This window comes from Pelophylax lessonae (genome assembly GCF_965119305.1).
Source record: "Pelophylax lessonae genome assembly, chromosome: 3".
In the NCBI taxonomy this organism is placed as follows: Eukaryota; Metazoa; Chordata; class Amphibia; order Anura; family Ranidae; genus Pelophylax; species Pelophylax lessonae.
Genome location: NC_138770.1, coordinates 602,733,886 through 602,757,429, shown reverse-complemented (window position 1 = coordinate 602,757,429; position 23,544 = coordinate 602,733,886). Strand labels below are relative to the sequence as shown.

The following is a 23,544-nucleotide window of genomic DNA, read 5'->3' as shown; positions in this document are numbered from 1 at the left end:
TTTAATCACCTCTGGCTTTTTTATTTCTTACAAAAAAAAAGAAAAAAAAGACAGAAAATTTTGGAAAAAAAAAAAAGTTTTTCTTATTTTCTGAGTAAATTTTGAAAATAAATACATTTTTCTCCTTCACTGATTTGCGCTGATGAGGCGGCACTGATGGGCACTGATAGGCTGCACTGATGGGCACTGATGAGGTGGCACTTATGGGCACTGATGAGGCGGTACTAATATGCCGCACTGATAGGCGGCACTGATGAGCACTGATAGGTGGCACTGCTGGGCACTGAGAGGTGGCACTGCTGGGCACTGAGGTGGCACTGCTGGGCACTGAGAGGCGGCACTGATGGGCGGCACTGATGGGCACTGAGAGAGGGCACTGATGGGTGACACTGATGGGTGGCACTGATGGATACTGACGGGTGGCACTGATCAGCACTGATGGGCAGCACCATCAGTGCCCACACTCAGTGCCCATAGTGCTGCTAGTCAGTGCCCATCAGTGCCTAGATGAGCAGGCACTGATGGGCACTGACTGGCAGCACTGGGCACTGACTGTGGGCACTGATGGGGGGCACTGATGGCGGGCACTGTGGGCAGTTGTGGCATTTTTTCCCCTCTTCTGTAATCAGGGCACTGGTGATCAGTGCCCTGATTACATTCCGTTCATTACGTTCCCCTTACCGCTGTTCGGGCTCTCCTCTTCCTCACACTGCAGTCTCCGTGTGAGGAAGAGAGCTGGCGATGAGAGATGATCTCATATGTTTACATATGAGATCATCTCTCATTGCATGGCCCGATCATGTGGTAAATGGCCGCTGTGATTGGCCATTTACCACGATCTGTGATTGTCTGTGCCAACACAGATTTTCCCCGATGCGAGCTCGCGGGAGCGCGCGGGGAGCCTGTTTCTGGGAGGCCGTTTAAAGACGGCCTCCCGGAAATTCGAGTCCGTGCTGTAGCCATACTTCGGCTATAGCGCGGATAGAAAGAAGTTAACGAAGTCTCAAGCAAGTCCCAAGTTACTGAGGCGAAAAGCAAGCAAGTCAAGTCGAGTCCCTGCTAGAAGTCAAGCAAGTCAAGTCATTTATTATGGTCAAGTCACAACTCAAGTCAAAATACTGATCTACCCCAATTTTCACCTTTAAATCAGTTAAAAGTCAGTGGTCAGGAAAGGATTTGTTTTATTTTCAACATTAACAAAACTGCTTAGTGCTTTTTTCTTGGCATATTAAAGAAACACTTTGAATGCCCAAACAGCTCAAAATCCTTCGTCCGGTCATGTTTCAACACCACAGTCACTAAAAACATGTTAAGTATTTCCATTGTTAAACAGCGAATGTCTTAAAAATCTGAACACACTGAGGTGTTTTAAGTGACTGTGGTGTCAAACATAACAGGCACATTCATTTTTCTTTAACACAACTTGAGAAAATGCAAATATTTAATAACTTAAAAAAAGTAAAGTAATTTAGAGTCATTTGTCTCAAGTCAAAGTCAAGTCTCAAGTCATGAATAGCAAGTCAAAGTCAAGTCGAGTCTTTTATTAATTTTAGTCAAGCAAGTCTCAAGTCCTCAAACTGGTGACTTAAGTCAAGTCATGTGACTCGAGTTCCCCACCTCTGGCGGTTGCTATGGGCAGTTAACACTTACTTGCAGCGAGGCCACTGCTGGCACTCATTGACCGGCCGGGCTCACCGCGCGACTTGGTGATTGACGGAATACTGACAGAACCACTGAACATCGACCGACTGTCCTGGGTCCGGGGATTCTGTATGCAGCAAAGGGAAGAAACGTCAGTTTGCTTTGCCACTCAGTAGGAGAAAAATAACCAATGTCAGCAAATAAATTAAATCAAAGCGGCACAAAGGAGCTGCAGACAATAACAAAAGCCGAGCCTGCAGCTTCCCCTCCGACGATATGATGATAGCAAAACCCCACAATGACACTCCACTCAAACACAGCGCAACACAATGAGCACAATGTAGGTGATGGGACTTCTGAGCGCAACGTGACAGAATGATGGAAAAAGTGTGGACTGGCTGAAGATACCAGAAATATCACTCATCAGGTCAGAATGATGGTGGTGGTTTAGCCTTTAAAGCTAAACTCCAAACAGATATAAAAGGCACAAGCAGGCAATCAGCTGTGCTGCAGTGCTCATATTCTAACAGGGAACATGCTAATAGGAGGAGACAGCAGAGTGACAGATGTGCTCAGCAGTCTGCTGCTCCTCCTTTCCCTGTCCAGTCACAGGCTAAAGGAGGGACAAAACCTCTAAGTGTGATTAAACTGCAGCACAAAAAAAACATGTCTCCTGCCCTGCCAGAGCTGTGCAAATGTAAAAGCTGGATGGACAAATCCTTAGGCAGGTTAAACAGCCCTCAGCCATATATTGTATCTGCATGTTTAGCCTGGAGTTTAGTCAAACTATTGTGTCTCAGTATGGCTACCTCAGCACACAAGGTGTCATTTAATTCTTTTGTCTCCAGGGACACTGAAATGTCACCTCTCTACAGGACCAAAAAATATGGAAAATTGTATTTTCATCACATAGGAATGCATCCCAAACTAGCACATTATGTTAAACTTACCTGAAAGTGAAGCTCTTCCAGCGCCGAGATGTCAGCGCTGCAGATGCATATTCCCCCATCTTGCTTCTGGGTTTGCGGATGCATGCAGGAACCCCCCATTCACGGAACAGCGCTCTGGCGAGAAACGGCATGAGTGGCCATTCCTTCAGAGCACATGCGCCAGTGAGGTTACTGGCTGCATGTACACTAAATATCTCCTAAACAGTGCACATTTAGGAGATATTTACGCTACCTATAGGAAAGCCTAATTATAGGCTTACCTATAGGTAAAAGCAAGAGATGGAAGTTTATTTCCACTGTAAAGTAAATTAGGGGAAAACTCAGTTTTTTTGGATTTGGATAGAATTATGAGGAGTTAGAACTATTGTTAAGGTTTTGTTGCGCTCTTTGTCCCAGTTGGGGAGAATCATGTTCTCGAATGGTTCTGATCACTGGGAATGAAAGGGTAAATTCAATATTTTAAGACATAGATAACAAAAAGGGTTTTAAACATTCTCATTCGTGTGCTGTAGTGCATTACCATGTGCTGCAAGATATTGCATTAGTATGCTGAGGTTCGATTTAAAATGAATAGCAATGCAACACACTGCAGTACACAATGCTGTGCATTTACAGTAATGAACAGAAAATGTGTATTTTAAAGAGCAATAATAAAATGCACAGGTGCGAAGGGACCCTACGTGTCTGGCTCTTTTCTCCTTGCACATCAACAATAATAATATGGCAGAGGCCCCAACTCAGCTCTACTCTATCCAAAACTAAAAGCATAACAAAAGCTTTAGTTTTGGATGGAGTGGAGAGAAATTACAACACCTGTTAGGGAGATTCACTTAATGTGTCCTAAATTCTATCACTTAGGGAAGTGGGGAGGGAGGGGTTCACTCACTGCATGTTGTGGCTACGGTAGTAAAAGGGAAACCTCCCTAACAGGACACAGATGGCCAGGGAAAAAAAAAATCTGACAGGGGCTATAATCCTTTCAGACTCAAATGATAAAAATGGGATTTTTAAAAATCCATTTCTCTGATGTTCCTTGACGGACAGAGCTCCTGATCTTCATAACCATTGGGTTATACTGCCCCCTACAGGAGTAGGACACTAGGCAGAAAAAGAATCTAGCTACGCCTATGGGCAGTCCCAGGGGGTATACTCCCTCTCCCTGCTATAGGTACTCAGTTTTATTACAAGCAGTTTTAGAAGAATTACAACTCCACAGAGGGGTGGGTGCTGTGTCCGTCAATGAACATCAGAGAAATGGATTTTAGGGTAAATCAAAAATCCCATTTTCTGTTTTGTTCATTGACGGACACAGCTCCTGATGTTCATAACTATTGGGACGTCCCAAAGCAGTGTTTAAACATGGGGTGGGAACAGCAAACAAATTCCCCAGGCTAAACAGTAGCCAACCAGGCAACAGGAGTTCAACCAAAACAACTGGAACCCACCTGAGAAAAATAATACACCCTCAAACCAAGTCCTCTAAACAGTAGCCTGCAAAACCTTGCGACCACATGAAGCATCCGTAGATGCCAACACATCCACTTTATAGAACGTTGTGAAAGTGTGCACCGACGACCAGGTGGCTGCCTTGCAAACTTGCGTCACTGACGCCTGATGACGGAAGGCCCAGGCGGCACTGAGCGCCCGAGTAGAGTGCACCTTCACAGGGAAAGGGAGGAACCTGACCCTTGATGGAATAGGTCTGAATCATAGTCGTCTGATCCATCTGGAAATGGTTGCACAGGAAGCGGACAACCCTTTCCGAGGCCTATTTGTGAGGACAAATAGTGAGTCTGACTTCCTTAAAGACTACGTAGCTGCCAGGTACTTCCTAATTGCCTGGACCAGATCCAAGGCATGCAAGGCAATTTCCTTTGGATGTTTAGGCCTGGGACACAGGGAATGCAACACAATGTCTTCATTCAAATGAAAATCAGAGACAACCTTTGGGAGAAACGATGGACAGGGGCGAAGAACCACCTTATCTCTGTGAATCACCAAGTAAAGTGAACGACAGGGTAATGTCGCCAGTTCCAACTCCCTGCATACAGAGGCGATAGCTACCAAAAAATGCCACCTTCTGAGACAGCATAAGCAAGAGAATCTCGCAAAGATTCTCAAAAGGAGGCTTCTGGAGGACCGAAAGCACCAAATTGAGGTCCCAAGGCGGAAACGGGGACAGCACTAGAGAAACCAAATGTCGGACACCCAGAAAGAAATGTACACACCAGGGAGTGTGTTTTCAAGGGTTGTTTGAAGAAGACCGCCAAAGCCGACACCTGGCCCTTGATGGTAGTCAATGCCAATTTCTGTTCAATGCGCATTTGACATCCCTGAAGACGATCCGTCCAATGGCAACAGTCTGACGCTCAGAGTTCCAAGATATTGATCGGTAGTCTGGACTCTGCAGAATTTTTGCCGAGGATGCCTCCCCAGCTGAACAGGCTGGCATCAGTGGTGACCGCTGTCCAACATAAGAGGAGGAAGGATTTTCCCAGCCAAAGTGCCGGAGAACGAGGCCACCATATAAGGGACTCCTTCGTTCCACAGCTCAGCCAGATCGGATTGTCCAAAAACTGGGGAGTCTTGTCCCATTTGGCCAGAATCTCCCTTTGCAGGGACCTCTATGGAACTGTGCAAACGGAAAGGCTTTGAAGGTAGATACCATCAGGCCCAGCACCCGCATGCAAGTCCAGAGGGATGACCATGGACCATAGACAGCAGGAGACAAATTGCAGCCTGCAATTTCTGGAGTTTGTCCAGAGGAAGGAGCACTCTGGCTAAGACCGAGTCCAGAGTTAGCCCCAGATAGTCCAGCTTTGTGGATAGAACCAGAGCAGACTTCTGAAGATTCAGAATCAAGCTGAACTCCTTCAGAGTTTGTATGGTGATTTCTTGGTTTTCCACAAGAGCAGTAGGGGACTCCGCTTGCAGAAGGAGGTCGTCCAAGTAGCCCAGTAGCACGCTAGCACCGGGGCTAACACTTTTGTGAAGACCCGAGGAACAGAGTCGAGACCAAAGGGTAACGCTACAAACTGATAATGCTCCTTGATGTTGATAGAGGCAAGAAAATCCCAGATGCAGGGATGCCACCACAGTGTGAATGTACTCCATCCTGAACTTTTGCACCCGCACAAAGCAGTTCAGTGCCCTGAGGTCCAGGACTGCCTTCCTTCCTGGGAAATGTAAACTGGTTTGAGTAAAAACCCTAAATAGGTTGCAATGTTGGAACCGGGACAATCACCCCTTGAAGCAAGAGTTATTGTACAGCCCCAAACAGACCCTGTAAATGGTCCGGTGACCAGGCGCAAGTTGGAAGGAAAGAACCTTTCCGAGGGACAAGAGTGAAATTCGATCTTGTAGCCAGACCTAACGACTTCGTGAACCCACTTTTCGTGTACCAGGGAAGTCCACGGGTCCAAAAACCAATGAAGACATCCCCTCACCCCCGATATGGGTGAGGGCGCGCCTTTATGTTGAAACAGCCTTGTCTGTGGGCCTGGAGAAACCCACTCTCAGCTTGCCAGAGCAGGTTCGTTTGGATCCTCCAGAAGAGGCCCTGAAAGGCTTTGAGCACTTGTAAGTCAACCCTGAGGGAGCTGAGGAGGGCCCACGTCTATGACGAGGTTCCTTGCCTTTAGTAGCCTGCAGAAGAAAAGTACTCTTTCCCCCTGTGAGACCTTTAATGATGTCATCCAGGGTAGCCTCAAACATGCAATCCCCTTGAAAGGCCTTTTTAGAAGTCTGATCCGCAGACCAGCATTTGAGCCAAAAAATATGCAGAAGGACCACTGCGAAACTGAGAGCCGAACCACTAGGGGAGTCGCATCCAAAGAGGCATCACAGAAACTGCAGCCCCTAGACCAGCTGGTTTGTCAGCTCAGCAAAGGCAGAGGGGAGCTGTTCTCCCTCTAGGTCAAGGCGTTAAAGCTTAGCCCACTCGGTCAGAGATTGTGACACCAGGGCAATGGTGAGCACCAGCCTCAGTGCCGAACCAGCCACCAGAATGTACATATTGTGGGCCACAGCCTACGCCTTCCTGTCAGCTGGATCCTTAAAGGCTGGAAACTCTTCAACCGGAATCATGGTTGCCTTTTTCAATCTGAAAACCGGAGGGCCCACCACCGGTGGAACAGTCCACTTCCTATTAAGGGACTCCTCATAGGGGTAACGCCTAGTAAATCGCTTAGGGACCCCAATGGGTCGCTTTGGTCGCCCCCACTCTTTAGCGACCATTCTGTGAAAATAGGCGGGGAAAGGAAGCACATTTGCCGCTCTGGATGGCTTGCGAGTGCCAAAGGAAACCTGCGCCTAAGTCGCAGCTGCGTCCTCCATCTCCAAGGTCTCGCATACAATCAGTGCTTCCACCAGTGCCATTTTTTGGTGCATGGTTGCAGATTTGGAGGAATCATTCTCACTACCTGAGGATTCCGGGTGCGTGGTCGCAGACCCAGCAGGGTGACCCACTTCAGCGGCAGACTAATCAGATTCTGGATCTGATGAGACAGATGAGGCAGGGGAAGGCGGGGGGCGCCTTTTGCAAGCCCGTCACCCAGAAACCACCTCCACCCGACACAAAGGACTCCAGGACCGCCATCAGGACCCGGAGGGCCCCGCAGCCTCAGAGAGGGGTCAGGTGGGGAGGTGTGCTCCAAAGACTCCCTGAGTCACCAGGAGGATCCCACAGAAGGTGTAAAAACACTGCAAAGGGACAGCCACCACCAGCCGGTCGCCAGGCACAAGCACTAAGCGATCCTCAGCAGAGAGTGGGAGAACCTCACCAGACTCACCACCCAGCAGAAACAGGCAGTAAGTGAAAAGATCTAGGAGTCAGCACCAGGAGATAAGAAGGGGGTTTCACCACAGAAATCGCCACCCACCGGGCTCCACTGTCAGGGCCGCCGCTATTTTCAATGGCAAACCACCGCAAAATGGCTGCCGGACTACACAAACATGGCCGCCGTGCATATAAACACACAGGCTACGGCAAAATAGCGGCAGCACGAGGCTCCCAGGGACCCAGGAGGGAATCCTAGGCCTCAAGGACAGATCCAAGAAGGACGGGGGTCCCTGGCAGGAGACCGCACTAGGTACAACACCCTGCACAGCCAAATGCCCAGTCGCCAGCAGCGCACCCTCCCAGGCCCCCATCGCCAGCACAACACCCTGCCCCCACCTCAGGAAGTGGACCAGACCACCCACACAGCCCCAGCCTAAGTGGAAGGGGGGTAAGATGGGGGACAGATGATTAAAGGGTGATGCCTGACGGGAAGGAGGGGAACCCAAGGGTCCCACTGTCCCAATGAGGGGCCCACATTCACCCCAAAACCCTCAAGGGGAGAGGGGGGACAGCTACTCACCATACCAGGCACCAGGGGGGCACCACGGCAGACACAATCCCTCGCCATCGAATTTGGGGGCTGTTGGCCAGGAGGAATGCTGCGTCTCAGGCCGAGACCCGGTCATGTGCGACCTCGCAAGGCGTTTACCTTGCAGGCCAGCCCCCGTCCAGTGGGGATATGTTGAGGTGGAGCGGAGGTCTGCGCGCGCTCGCTGGCCAGACTGCAGTGACCACTGGATCTAGATTATCCAGCCCTTCGCCCACTCCGGTGGAGCGAAGGGCTGGATAAAAAAATATGCCAGGACCAGAGATCCCAGCAAGGAACTAGGTCCTTATTGCTGACTAGGCAGAAAAAAAAACTGAGTACCTATAGCAGGGAGAGGGAGTATACCCCCTGGGACTGCCCATAGGCCTAGCCAGATTATTTTTCTGCCTAGTGTCCTACTCCTGTAAGGGGCAGTATAACCCAATGGTTATGAAGATCATGAGCTGTGCCCGTCAATGAACAAGAGAGAAAAGAAGTTTTGCCTGTAGTTCAACTTTAAAAAAAAATGTACTAAATACATTTCAACCTTCCTAAAAATGGAGCAAAATGTAGTTTTGAAGTCTTAAAAAAAGCAGCTTGAAGATAACTGAAAACTTTGTAAATGCTTTATGAAAGCCTGTGGTACACATAGCTCTTATACTAGCTGAAGCCTGTGTAAACAAGGCCTTAAAGTAAACCTGTTTTGCCCTTCAGCACAGTTTAATTTTAAAACAATATTTAAAATCTCTTGACAGGCCTTAAAAATAAAAAAATCAGTAAGCCCTGCCCAGTGATGTGATCCTAAGAGAAAACAATGGAGATTCTCACTAAATGCAAAGGGTATCGAACATTGGGGCATTGGTTGGGATTTTAAAGGTACCGTTCTAATATAACCAATATGACACAAGAATTAGTGTGTTCACTTGTTTAAAAAAGAAAGAATATATAACTTTATTAAGTGTACATAATCCCACAATGGGATGCACAATCATATATCAACAGACATGGTGACTGACAGAAATTTTTTTAAAAAATAACATGTAATAAAAATGTGCCAAAATGGCCAACATCATTATATCAACATGTGGTCACAGCCTTGTTTGCGTGGGTGGACTCTCCAAGAGGCTGCTGCCGGCCTAGATACCCTAGCCGATAGACAAACCTCTAGTGTATCCAACTTCCACTACCCGACATGTTTCGCGGTGTGAACCGCTTCCTCAGGGGTATAAGGAGTTAACAGTGACCAACTATAGAGATAACATGAGAAAGAACAGTCATTAACATTATAGTTCAGCGATTCATGCTCAAATATCATATGATTAAATCATTATGAATATCCGTGTATGTCAAGAATGGAGTCTTGGGCCATAGACCCCTCCATCTTCTGACATTTGCACGTCATTTATTCAATCATAAATTGTCTTGAGTACTTACATAGATCACAAGAAAGTATTATTACCACTGACATGTAGGCCGAAGAACGTGCAATATTCCTAGGTATTGAGACTGATGTAACGAAGCATCCAAGATGCATGTGCTGGGTGCCGACTATTGTCCCCCAGGCGGGTATGGACGATCACAACTAGCAGTTAGCCATGCCTAAAAAGGTATAGGGTATAGTATAGTATACCTCATATATAAATGTACTCACTTTGTATACTCTGTTGTGCAGGGCTACACAACTAATAATGTATTCATACAAATCATTATAATTGTATCCATCTTATTGTTTTTTATAATTACAGAGATGTGAACCCTGACATGTGGTCCGATATATGGCATGCGATTATCCCCTGGTAGGATTTGAGACCATCCTTGGATTTAGTGCATTGGATTGCCTGTAGAGTCCCACAGGCGGGTATGCGATGTACAGAGGCTCGTGATGACTCATCAGTCACACGCCCCTTTGTTTACATGGACGGACCGCCCACCGTGTGACGCCGTTTCCTCCTCACAGCGGTTGCTGTGTCCCGGCGTGTCGGTTGGCTAGGCAACCACTGATAGGCGGTACCGCCCGTGCTCCTCACAGCTGCGCACTGCGTCTACCGACGCAGGTGCGTGGTTGTACATCGGACCCCGTGACGTCAGTGCGGCGCGCGTCGCCCGACACTGACGACGGGGTTGACGACACTCATAAAAGCAGCGGCAAGGCATGGTCATGACGCAGACGATGGAGGCTGGACACATGCACTAGGAAAGGTAATGGCGTTTACCACGCTGTATTTATAGGGGAATTAACACAGGCTGCTACAGACCTTGTACCCCCGTTTTTTACCTACTCTATAGTTGTTTGATTCTTTGGTTTGGGTAATTGTATGGCTTTTTATCACGGAAGAGGATGGGTTAGGCTGTGTCAAACATGCCTCCATTATCTGATATCAATATATATATACCTCCACAGATATCCAGGGGATCCCTGGGAGACCCAAAGACAACGGGACACTTTTTATTCATATACAAAGATGTCCTTTTGCTTCATATATATCTAACCTCGCCATCTCCATCGTCTGACCAGTGCGTTGCCTGCTAGCCTTTATTTTGGTGGGTATTAAGATATTCAGATGTTGCTTTTGTTTCCATCGATTACCATAGAATTACTCTACTTAAGACAACAATATATGGCAAATACTAGCTATTCATTAAGTGAACATATGTCTATCTCTAATAGTAATGTGAATTAACCTAGATATTATATCCATCTACATCCGATTTATTTATGTTGATTCACTAGTACAGACTATACCCTATACCTTTTTAGGCATGGCTAACTGCTAGTTGTGATCGTCCATACCCGCCTGGGGGACAATAGTCGGCACCCAGCACATGCATCTTGGATGCTTCGATACATCAGTCTCATTACCTAGGAATATCGCACGTTCTACGGCCTACATGTCAGTGGTAATAATACTTTCTTGTGATCTATGTAAGTACTCAAGACAATTTATGATTGAATAAATGACGTGCAAATGTCAGAAGATGGAGGGGTCTATGGCCCAAGACTCCATTCTTGACATACACGGATATTCATAATGATTTAATCATATGATATTTGAGCATGAATCGCTGAACTATAATGTTAATGACTGTTCTTTCTCATGTTATCTCTATAGTTGGTCACTGTTAACTCCTTATACCCCTGAGGAAGCGGTTCACACCGCGAAACATGTCGGGTAGTGGAAGTTGGATACACTAGAGGTTTGTCTATCGGCTAGGGTATCTAGGCCGGCAGCAGCCTCTTGGAGAGTCCACCCAAGGCTGTGACCACATGTTGATATAATGATGTTGGCCATTTTGGCACATTTTTATTACATGTTATTTTTTAAAAAAATTTCTGTCAGTCACCATGTCTGTTGATATATGATTGTGCATCCCATTGTGGGATTATGTACACTTAATAAAGTTATATATTCTTTCTTTTTTAAACAAGTGAACACACTAATTCTTGTGTCATATTGGTTATATTAGAACGGTACCTTTAAAATCCCAACCAATGCCCCAATGTTCGATACCCTTTGTATTCAATTAGGGATGTGGTACCTTATGACAATATTTACTTTTCCAATGAGCTAAATTTGTCGCTATTCTCACTAAATGAATGAGCTGATGACGAAGGATGTTGGTGACAGAGCAGGCACAATGGCATGAAGCATGGAGCAGTGACGATGAGAAGCCAGGCAGAACACACAGGTTAGTACAGCGAAGGGGCTCGCCTGTGCGTACCCTGTGATTGACAGGGGTGGTACTGAGAGACGGGGAGGAGTAGGAGGAAGAGGCGGGGTGTGCGGGTTCGGAGGACAGGAAGTTTTCAGCAGAGTTTACAGTCATGTGATAGACGTGCTCAAAGTTGCTCGGAGTGGAGATCAGGCTGGAGTGATGGCGGAGGGGGGATGGATAAGGGGACCTCGGCTGATAAAGAGACAGAAAAGGAAGACACAATCAGCACAGGGAAACAGCAAACCCTTTCCCTGTCAAAGGATGTCCCATGAGGGAGCGGAAACACCGGGGCCTGCAAAACCTGTCTGAGGAGACACATAAGACAATAAGACGGGGTTCCCACCTACTCCACTCTGCTGTACAACAACATAATTTAAAGGAGAATATATAGCAGCCCTGTTGCCAAATTTAGGATTTAAATAACACAGCAGGCAGCAGTAGAAGTAAATATATTCTTTCCAGGGAGCTGTCTCATTGAAGTAAAATCATTCACTGAAATCTCCTGGGAAACAACACTTCTGGAAGTATGGATCTCCTGGGTCCCCCCTGTAGTTTCTCCTGCTGATCTCCATGTCTCCACATTGCCAACCAGTAGCTCCACAAAGTAACTAATTCACTCGTTTGTTACCTCTTGCCTTGACTATGTCAACTCCCTCCCCAATGACCTACCTCTACACAGGAAATAACCTTTCAATCTACCATGAAGGCTGCTTCCAGACTCATCTACCTTACCAACAACCAACCGCTGATGGTCTGCCACCAACCGCTCAGTGTCTGCCACTCCCCTCTGCCAATCCCTACATTGCCTTTCAATCACCCAACAAATAAAATTCAAAATATTAACAATATCCTACAAAGACATGTTCAACCCTAATCTACATCATCAATCTCATCTCAAAATATCACCCAAAACATCCCCTTCACTTCTCCCAAGATCTCCTGCTGTCTAGTCCTTCATCAACTTTAGGACACAGGAGGCATCAGTGAGAGCTTAAGGAGACCCAGGAGATCATGACTCCCAGTAATGTTCGTTTTCCAGCATTCCTCTTTAACAGAGCAATGTTCAGTGGTGCAGTCAGTAGGAGAGGCAAGTACTTTTTTTATATTCTTTAAGGAAGCTGCTATATGAGCTTTTAGATCGTAGGCAGGGTCACTTTAAAGGGTCAACTTTACAACAAAAGTTTTGCATCTTAGAGAATTTCCTGCTCCAAACATACGATTTCCTGTCCTCTCTCATTGCAGTGCTGTTTGGATTTTTGAACAAATTGATCTGGTTTCCTATGGCCTGTTCACACTATGTGCAGCCTGCAGATTTCAGCCCTAGAAAACCGCAGGTCTCTGCAAGGGCACACTGAGAGCCCTCAGGTGCAGAGCAGATAAAAAAAAAAAAGGAAAATTACAAAATTGCAAAATGCATGGCACTGCACCTCCAAGCCTGGACACAACAAAGCACTACCACGGAGGACAGGCTAACATGCAAGCAATGCTAAGCAGGTGCCCAGATTATTCACATTCTTGAGCTCTCTGGTGAGGGTGGGGTGTAACTAGGATTGTGCATTGTCTGTGCTGTATAACCCTCTTAAAACTGACAGCTATGACACAATGTCTCTGAAAACTCTTCCCCATACATATTGCTGTTTAGAAGTGTGAAATGTTTTTTGGTAAATAGAAATGTTTTGTTGTTTTTGAAAGATCACATTAGGTTTAGAGCCCATTCACATTAGCGCGACACGAATTTGGGGGGCGACCTGTGAAGTCACGTGCACCGCGACTACGGCGCGACTTGCAGAGACTTCACATAATGGAAGTCTATGCAAGTCGCCTCCAGGTCACCCCAAAGTAGTACAGGACCCTTTTCCTAAGTCGGAGCGACTTGTGTCGCTCCTATTAGAACGGGTCCTGTACTACTCAATGGACCGCGACCGAGCGCGACTTGTCAGGCTGACAAGTCGCCTAGGGTTGGTTTAGAACTTTATATAATTAAAAACAATATGCTAAAAATCTCCATAAATGGAAAAAACACCTTTCCATTTATGAAACTCTATTGGGGGGGATAAGGGTTGAAGAATTAGCACAGCCATATTTCTAAACCTCATCAATGCTGCTGGGGAAATTCTGAATTATTATCTAGCGCAGGACAATATTAAGCTGAAAATTTAACTCCAGGCTCTTATACAATACACAAATTATTATGGCTCTGTATTCATTAATAATTCACTAAATGTATGTGTTTAATTAGACGCAGGCTAAGCGCCTGAAGTACCTAATTTCAGCCTTATGCAGTCTCTGAGCCCTGACTTGTAGAAGGAGATGTAGCACAAGGAGCATGCTGGTAGGAGGAAAGATCAGGGCGACAGAGAGGCGAGTCTGCTGCTTCTCCTTTACTGTTTGTTCACTGGATGAGGGAGGCACAAGATCTGTAAGTCTTACTTAACTGCAGCATAAAAATCAGGCCTCCTTCCCTTCCAGACAGGACAGTGCTGTGTGGTAGCGCTGTACAAATTTAAGAACTGGATGGACAGACATGCAAATCATTTGGGAGCTAAAGAATCTCCTATAATATATGAATTTAATCTGTGTGCTTACAGTACTTGTTTGCCTGAAGTTCAGCTTTAAAGAAAAAGACTGAAAAAAATCTGCAGGCTGCTGCTGTTGAGTTTCCTTTAGAAAATGTTAGTTGCCAAGTTTTTTTGTTATCCAAAAGCTTTAATACTTTGAGTCACTGATCTGGAACAGGTAGGCACATTTGTTCCCACTTCCCTCTGACTGCACTTGTTCTGGCTTCAGTGACAAGAGGACAGACACAGCCTGGGAATTAGCATTTCCAAAACAAAGAGGTCAGTAAAAGTAGCCTCCAAATTTCTCTTAGTAAAATTGAAAAAAAAAAAAACACATATACCATTTTATGCTAACATTTTATTTCTTTAATATTTGTGAACTTTGGGCACTTGTAGATAACTCCTGCAACCAATTTCATGGAAGAGGGATGTCTTTGGATGCCCAGCAGAGTCACAAGACTCTCGGCAGCTTGGTTAACACACAGCCATCACCTCCAGATTGATGAACTGTAACTCCAAATATACAGGTCCCTCTCAAAAAATTAGCATATTGTGATAAAGTTCATTATTTTCTGTAATGTATTGATAAACATTAGACTTTCATATATTTTAGATTCATTACACACAACTGAAGTAGTGCAAGCATTTTATTGTTTTAATATTGATGATTTTAGCATACAGCTCATGAAAACCCAAAATTCCTATCTCAAAAAATTAGCATATTTCATCCGACCAATAAAAGAAAAGTGTTTTTAATACAAAAAAAAGTCAACCTTCAAAAAATTATGTTCAGTTATGCACTCAATACTTGGTCGGGAATCCTTTTGCAGAAATGACTGCTTCAATGCGGCGTGGCATGGAGGCAATCAGCCTGTGGCACTGCTGAGGTGTTATGGAGGGCTAAGATGCTTTGATAGCGGCCTTGAATTCATCCAGAGTGTTGGGTCTTGCGTCTCTCAACTTTCTCTTCACAACATCCCACAGATTCTCTATGGGGTTCAGGTCAGGAGAGTTGGCAGGCCAATTGAGCACAGTAATACCATGGTCAGTGAACCATTTACCAGTGGTTTTGGCACTGTGAGCAGGTGCCAGGTCGTGCTGAAAAATGAAATCTTCATCTCCATAAAGCTTTTCAGCAGATGGAAGCATGAAGTGCTCCAAAATCTCCTGATAGCTAGCCCTTGATAAAACACAGTGGACCAACACCAGCAGCTGACATGGCACCCCAGACCATCACTGACTGTGGGTACTTGACACTGGACTTCAGGCATTTTGGCATTTCCCTCTCCACAATCTTCCTCAGGGTCTGGTCACCTCTTCTCGTTGTGCAGCGTTTTCTGCCACACTTTTTCCTTCCCACAGATTTCCCACTGAGGTGCCTTGATACAGCACTCTGGGAACAGCCTATTCGTTCAGAAATTTCTGTGTCTTACCCTCTTGCTTGAGGGTGTCAATGATGGCCTTCTGGACAGCAGTCAGGTCGGCAGTCTTACCCATGATTGCGGTTTTGAGTAATGAACCAGGCTGGGAGTTTTTGAAAGCCTCAGGAATCTTTTGCAGGTGTTTAGAGTTAATTAGTTGATTCAGATGATTAGGTTAATAGCTCGTTTAGAGAACCTTTTCATGATATGCTAATTTTTTGAGATAGGAATTTTGAGTTTTAATAAGCTGTATGCCAAAATCATCAATATTAAAACAATAAAATGCTTGCACTACTTCAGTTGTGTGTAATGAATCTAAAATATATGAAAGTCTAATGTTTATCAGTACATTACAGAAAATAATGAACTTTATCACAATATGCTAATTTTTTGAGAGGGACCTGTAGACCTTTACCTATCACAGAAATCACTGCCCCTGCCCTCTATGGCGCATAACTAATATTATTATTAGAAACACCAATTGCAGGGTAGTGTGGTTGATGAATAAACAGGTTAGGGCTCTTTCACATGGCCGCTCCGTGTGAAAGCTCCGCTGCGGAACTTTTTTTTTTTTTTTATGGAGCGGATGACACTTGTGTCATCCGCTCCGAAAGTCTGCATATCATCCCATCCGTTTGCGGATGATATGCGGACATAATGTAAGTCTATGGGCATTGCGGATGACACCGCTGACATCCGATTTTCCTTCCTTTCCGTTTTTTGAACGGAGGAAAAATAGGGTTCTGTTCCGTTCCAAAAAACGGAACAGAACTGAAAGGAGGAAAATCGGATGTCCGCAATCCCATAGACGTACATTATGTCCGCAAATCATCCGCAAAAAAATAGGATGATTTGCGGACACACGGAGCGCCCGTGTGAAAGAGCCCTTAGAGACTATACAACATGACATCACTATCATTCACCTAGGGCAGTGAGATCTCCATTTAGATCTTTGCCAATTACTAGCAGACCTGGATTTTTTTTATATTTTCTTAAGGTCTCCGAGGAAAAGATGAGGCTTACAAATCAAAAAGACAGTCACTGATGTTAATTCAGCAGGGAAAGGAAATGACCTGTCATGCTTTAGCGAAGGCAGACATTCCTGAAATCAGAAACCGTCTCTGTCATAATAAATCCTTGTAATTCACTAATGTCACCACTGAGACAGGAGGCAATGTCCTATGCATTGATTACACAGGCTTCAGCTGGTCTAAGAGCATTGTGTACAGCAAAGTTTTGTAAAGCTTTTAACAGTTCTGTTCAAGCCTTAAAGGAATACTCCAGTATGGGGATGTTAAACTAAGAAGAGTGCTGACTGTCACTTTAAAAAAGGTGCTAGCAGGCTTCAAGTTCTTCTGAAGCCTACTAGCAGCTTGTTTAATGTGAAAGCACTCCCTTTAAGATATATATTTACCATCACCATACTGGAGCCTACTGATGCTTTAAAAACAACCTGTCACCAACTTAAAAAGTCACAGGTAAAAGCACAGAAAAAAAACTATTTACCACTTCTGGATCGGAAGGTATTACCCCCTTAATGAACAGGCTATTTTTTGCGATACGGCACTGCGTTCATTTAACTGACAATTGCGCTGTCGTGCGATGCTGTACCCACAAAAAGTTGATGTCTTTTTTCCCCACAAATAGAGCTTTCTTTTGGTGGCATTTGATCACCTGTGCAATTTTTATTTTTTGCTCTATAAACAAAAAAAGAGCGACAACTTTGAATAAAAAAAACAATATTTTTTACTTTATGCTATATAACATTCCCAGTAAAAAAAATTTTTAAGCCAATTTGTATTCTGCCACATATTTTTTGGTAAAAAAAAATCCCAAAAGGTGTATATTGATTGGTTTGCACAAAAGTTATCGCGTCTACAAACTAGGGGAAAGATTTATGTTTTTTTTATTTATTTTTTTTACTAGTAATGGCGGCGATCAGTGATTTTTAGCAGGGCTGCGACATTGCGGTGGACAGATCGGACACCTGACATTTTTACTGTACTAATGACACTGGCAGGGAAGGGGTTAACACCAGGGACGATCAAAGGGTTAAATGTCTCCCTAGGGGGTGCCTTCTATCTGGGGGGGTTGGGCTTTTTGCATGAACACAGAGACCTGTGTTCCTAAAAAGAGGAACACAGGACCCCTGTGTTCATAACTGAGAGATCAGAGGTCTGCCGTGTTTACAACGGCAGACCGCCATTCTGTCTCAACAGGGAGTGATCGCAGTTGCCCCGGGGCAATCGCAGTCGCCGGACCCGCTGATTGGCTGCCCCTGTGGTGAATGGGTGTGCGTGCCCCGGCTAGAGGTCCCGCGAAGTGACACAGTTACATGTGTACAAGTGTACAGTTACATCGCTTCACGGAACAGAGAGACCTGCCGCAGTAAAACTGCAGCGGGCGGTCGTTAAGTGGTTAAATGCTTACTTGCAGTGTTTTTCCTTTTCATAAATACATTTTTTGACTGACTTGAATTACAGAAAGTGCCAATTCCTTAGCACAACCCCCTCCCTCTTTGCATGTCATTGCACTCTCCTCTAATTACTGTGCTGGTTCAGCTCCTCTGCCCCTCCCTTCACCTTTCTAATTAACCTTTAATGCAGCTGCCAATGAAGGCTACAGAGCTGAGTCTGCATTCAAGATGATGGTACCCAGCAGCAGCCTCGGGTGAATTGGAAATGTACACAAGGTACAGGTACAAAGTACTTTAACAAAGCTGCTTGAAGCTCAATAAAATCTTTGTAAACACACTGCTCTTGGAAAAGTTGAAGTCCGTGGTAAAAGGGTCTTACTAAACCTTGACTCTGGCAGTTTTCTCCATTAATGGATATAGTGAGTATTGTGTCAGGTCCAATATAGCTGCCTCTACAGCATACGGTGTCTTGAAAAAGTATTCACACCCCCTGAACTTTTTCCACATTTTGGCATGTTACAACCAAAAATGTAAATGTAATTTTTGGAATTTTATGACACAGACCAACGCAAAGTGGCAGGAAAATGATAAATGGTTTTCAACATTTTTTACAAATTATGTGAAAAGTGTGGCGTGCATTTGTATTCAGCCCCCCTGAGTCAATACTTTGTAGAACCACTTTTCGCTGCAATTACAGCAGCAAGTCTTTTTGGGTATGTCTCTACCAGCCTTGAACATCTATAGAGAGTGCCATTTTTGTCCATTCTTCTTTGCAATATAGCTCAAGCTCTGTCAGATTGGATGAAGAGCATCTGTGAAGTGCAATTTTCAAGTCTTGCCACAGATTCTCAATTAGATTTAGGGCTGGACTGGGCCTTTCTAACACATGCATATGCTTTGATGTAAACCATTCCATTGTAGCCCTGGCTGTATGGTTAGGGTTGTTGCCCTGCTGGAAGGTGAACCCCCGCCCCAGTTACATTGTTAGTGAGGTTGAAAAAAAGACACCAGTCCATCGAGTTCAACCTATGGTGAGTGTGTGTATAGGTGTTTATGTCAGTAGTTAAATCACTTTTCTTCTAATTTTAGTGAATGGCCGCGAGTCCTTTTATATTCCCTTTCACTAAATAGTTTGTTCCCTATGCTAGGGTCCCCAGTACGGGATTTTGGATATTGATACATCTCCTTTCAAGCGTCTCTTCTCCAGAGAGAATAAGTTCAATGCTTGTAGTCTTTCCTCATAGTTGAGATCCTCCATTCTCTTTATTAGCTTTGTTGCCCTTCTCTGGACTCTCTACAGTTCAAGCACATCCTTCCTGAGGACTGGTGCCCAGAACTAGACGGCATACTCGAGATGTGGCCGAACCAGAGTCTTTTAGAGTGAGAGAATTATTTTATCACTGGAGCAAATCCCCTTTTTTATGCATGCCAGTATTCTGTTGGCTTTGTTTGCAGCAGCTTCTTGTAAGTTTTCCACATCCTGCGTAGAAGTTATTGCCCTGCTTAATTTAGTATCGTCCGCAAATACGGAGATTGAGCTTTTTATCCCATCCTCTAGGTCGTTTATGAATAAATTAAATAGGATTGGTCCCAGGACAGATCCTTGGGGGACCTCACTTTCCACATCAGACCATTCCGAGTACTCCCCATTTATCACCACCATTTGGACTCACCCCTGAAGCTTTTAATCCAGGTATTCACCCTATAGTCCATACCTACTGTACCTTAGTTTGCACAGTAACATTTGTGGGAAACTGTATCAAATGCCTTTGCAAAATCCAGATACACCACATCCACAGGCCTTCCTTTATCTAGATGGCAGCTAACCTCTTCATAGAAGGTAATAGACTGGTCTGGCAAGTGCGATTTTTCATGAATCCATGCTGATTACTACCGTTTTTATTACTAAAGTCTTATATATAGTCCCTTATCATCCCCTTCAACATCTTACAGACTATTGATGTTAGGCTAACTGGCTGTAGTTCCCAGGGATATATCTCAGCCCATTTTTAAAAATTGTTACCACCTTGGCTTTATTCCAATCAGGTGGTACCATTTCCGTAAGTAGACTATCCATAAAAATAAAAAAAAATGGTCTGACTATCACCTGGCTGAGTTCTTTAAGGACTCTTGGGTGTAAGCCATCTGGTCCCGGTGACTTATTTATGTTACGTTTTTCAAGTCTAGTTCTGAGTCTGTCTTCTGTTAACCATGAGGGTGCTTATGTGTTATTACATGTTATTAACTTTAACATTACAGTCTAGGTTACTGTATCCCCCCAATTCTTTTGTGAAGACTGAGGAGAAGAATTTATTTAGCACCTTCACCTTCTCTCTGTCCTTTGTAGCCAGACTCCCATCATCATTCTTTATGGGGCCAATGTATTCTAGTCTCACTTTCTTACTATTTATATACTTAAAGAATTTATTTTTTTTCTTTTCTTACTCTCTTCCGCTATGTGCCTTTTGTATTCTAGCTTAGCCGCCTTGATTGCGCTCTTACATTTCTTATTGCATTCTTTGTAATGTTGGAATGCTGCCAATGACCCCTCAGCCTTGTAATTTTTGAAGACCTTTTCTTTAGTTTTTATATGCATTTTTACATTGGAGTTTAGCCAAACAGGGTTTATTTTAGCTTTTTTCAAGTATCTTAGTCTCAAGTCTTTTGCAGACTAACAGGTTTTCTTCTAAGAATGCCCTGTATTTGGCTCTATCAATCGTCCCTTCAACTCTGACTAGCTTCCCTGTTCCTGCTAAAGAAAAACATCCCCACAACATGATGCTGCCACCACCATGTTTCACGGTGGGGATGGTGTGTTAAGAGTGATGTGCAGTGTTTGTTTTCCACCACACATAGCATTTTGGTTTTAGGCCAAAAAGCTAAGTTTTGGTCTCATCTGACTAGAGCACCTTCTTCCACATGTTTGCTGTGTCCCCCACATGGCTTCTCGTAAACTGCAAACGGGACTTCTTATGGCTTTCTTTCAACAATGGCTTTCTTCTTGCCACTCTTCCATAAAGGCCAGATTTGTGGAGTGCAGGATTAATAGTTGTCCTGTGGACAGATTCTCCCACCTGAGTTGTGGATCTCTGCAGCTCCTCCAGAGTTACCATGGACCTCTTGGCTGCTTCTCTGATTAATGCTCTCCTTGACCGGCCTGTCAGTTTAGGTGGAAAACCATGTCTTGGTAGGTTTGCAGTTGTGTCGTACTCTTTCCATTTTTGGATGCTAGATTGAACAGTGCTCCGTGAGATGTTCAAAGCTTGGGATTAAATTACACAAAGGTGGACTCTATTCACTAATTAGGTGATTTCTGAAGGCAATTGGTTCCACTAGATTTTAGTTAAGGGTATCAGAGTAAAAGAGGGCTGAATACAAATGAATGTCACACTTTTCAAATATTTGTAAAAAATTAAAAAAAACATTTATCCATTTCCTGCCACTTCACAATTATGTGCCACTTTGTGTTGGTCTATTACATAAAATCCCCAAAAAATACATTTACGTTTTTGGTTGTAACAAACTGTGGAACATTTCAAGGGGTATGAATACTTTTTCAAGGCAATGTACACGTGGCGGATGAGCTTCAGTAATAAGCTTCACAATTTGCAGTAACAAAACTGTTCAAAGGCATTATGTACTAAGAGCAACCAGAGCTGTGCAATTATCTTTCTTCTGAAAATCCTAACTGCTTGGCTACATCTGGTCTTGACACTGTCACTAATCCAATACAGGTAAGCCAAATTTTAAATTCCTAATCTGCATACTTGCTCCACAACAGTATAAAAAGTAGTGAATGGATCAGCACAACAGCCAATGAACAAGCATTTTAGAAGGGTCAGCAATGGCATCCCATGTAATTCCCTGCAGCGGGTATTCTACATACATTACACTTATTACACTACTCTCCAGATGCCCTCCAGCTCCTGCAAAAATTACACTCAAGGTCATGCAGGCCCCAAGTATATCTACTGTATATCAAAGGTTTATGAAGGATACAAAGTATGGAATGTTACCAGAATTACTGATACAACATCAAGGCAGCCAGCTCACATTTTAATTTTGAAGCTTACATTAACTCAATTTTTAAACATTTTAGTTTAGGGTAGGGAAAAGTTATGGCTAAGTTCACATGTAGGCGTTTTGGGGTGTTTTTCTGCTCTAGGATCAGCTCAAAAAACGCCCAACAATACAAATCCTATTCATTTCAATGGCCCCTGTTCACATCTGAGCGTTTTGACGTTTTAAGCAAAACGCCCAACGCTCAAAAAAGTACATGAGCTTCTGTTTGGGCAGATTACAGGCATTTTTATTTTTTTCCATTGGTTACTAGTCAACCTAAAAACACCTGCACAAAAGCGCCTGTAAAACGCCTGAAAAAACGCCTAAAAACCACCTGTAAACAGCAACGCCAAGATGTGAACGTAGCCTAAAATCTCTTGTAAGGTTTTTTATTTATGGTCTTTGTCTCTGCTGGGGAGATTTCTCTTCTCTTCCAGTCTTGGAGACACCAGGACAATAAATGAGGGGAGTGGATGTAACCAAGACAGGAAGACAATGACAAAAAATAAAAATTTACCATAGCTTCTAACTCTTCCCTACTCCACGAACACCACATGAGTTTCAGTTGTTTAGTCTTTATTCCCACTGAAGAGATTAGCTGAAGCTACCTAGCCTTTAAGTCATCTCTTCTTCAAGCGAAAAGGTGAGCAGGAAATATTTGAAATGTGGACACAGACAGCTGGCAGAGGTTCTACTCCATACAAAACTTTTTTTTTAAAACCGTTTTAGATGGAGACTAACATTTACCCACCACCCCAAACCCACACGGTTTATGTAGAATATTTTTTATTTTAAGGGGAATAGGGATAGGAGAAGGGGGCAATCTAATACAGAGGAACAGGAGAAGGGGACAATCTAATACAGAGGAATAGGAGAAGGGAATGATCTAATACAGAGGAATATGGATAGGAGAAGGGGATGATCTATCACAGAGGAACAGGGATAAGAGAATGGGATGATCTAATACAGATGAATAGGGATAGGAGAAGGGGATGATCTAATACAAAGAAATAGGGATAGGAGAAGGGGATGATCTAATACAGAAAAATAAGGATAGGAGAAGGGGATGATCTAATACAAAGAAATAGGGATAGGAGAAGGGGATGATCTAATACAGATAAATAGGGATAGGAGAAAGGGATGATCTAATACAGAAGAATAGGGATAGGAGAAGGGGATGATTTAATACAGAGGAATAGGGATAGGAAAAGGGGATGATCTTATACAGACGAATAGGGATGGAAGAAGGGAATGACCTAATATAGAGGAACAGGGATAGTAGAAGGGAATGATCCAATACTGAGGAACAGGGATATGAGAAGGGGATGATCTAATACAGAGTAATTGGGATAGGAGAAGGGGATGATCTAATCCAGAGGAATATGGATAGGAAAAGGGGATAATCTAATACAGACG

At 44.1% G+C, this 23,544-nt stretch overlaps 1 protein-coding gene across 5 annotated transcripts in view; it reads right to left on the bottom strand.

Moving 5' to 3' along the window:
- CDC42BPA (CDC42 binding protein kinase alpha) overlaps nucleotides 1-23,544 on the bottom strand; it is a 459,430-nt gene that overhangs the window by 12,198 nt on the left and 423,688 nt on the right. For 3 of the 5 annotated variants that reach the window (XM_082251633.1, XM_082251634.1, XM_082251635.1), the window contains 2 exons: nucleotides 11,678-11,863; nucleotides 1,651-1,768 (listed from right to left, as the gene is read on the bottom strand). In XM_082251633.1, coding sequence (XP_082107759.1) covers nucleotides 1,651-1,768; nucleotides 11,678-11,863 — 304 coding nt within the window. The remainder of the gene's footprint in view (nucleotides 1-1,650; nucleotides 1,769-11,677; nucleotides 11,864-23,544) is intronic. The other 2 variants (XM_082251637.1, XM_082251636.1) reach the window with 1 other exon arrangement.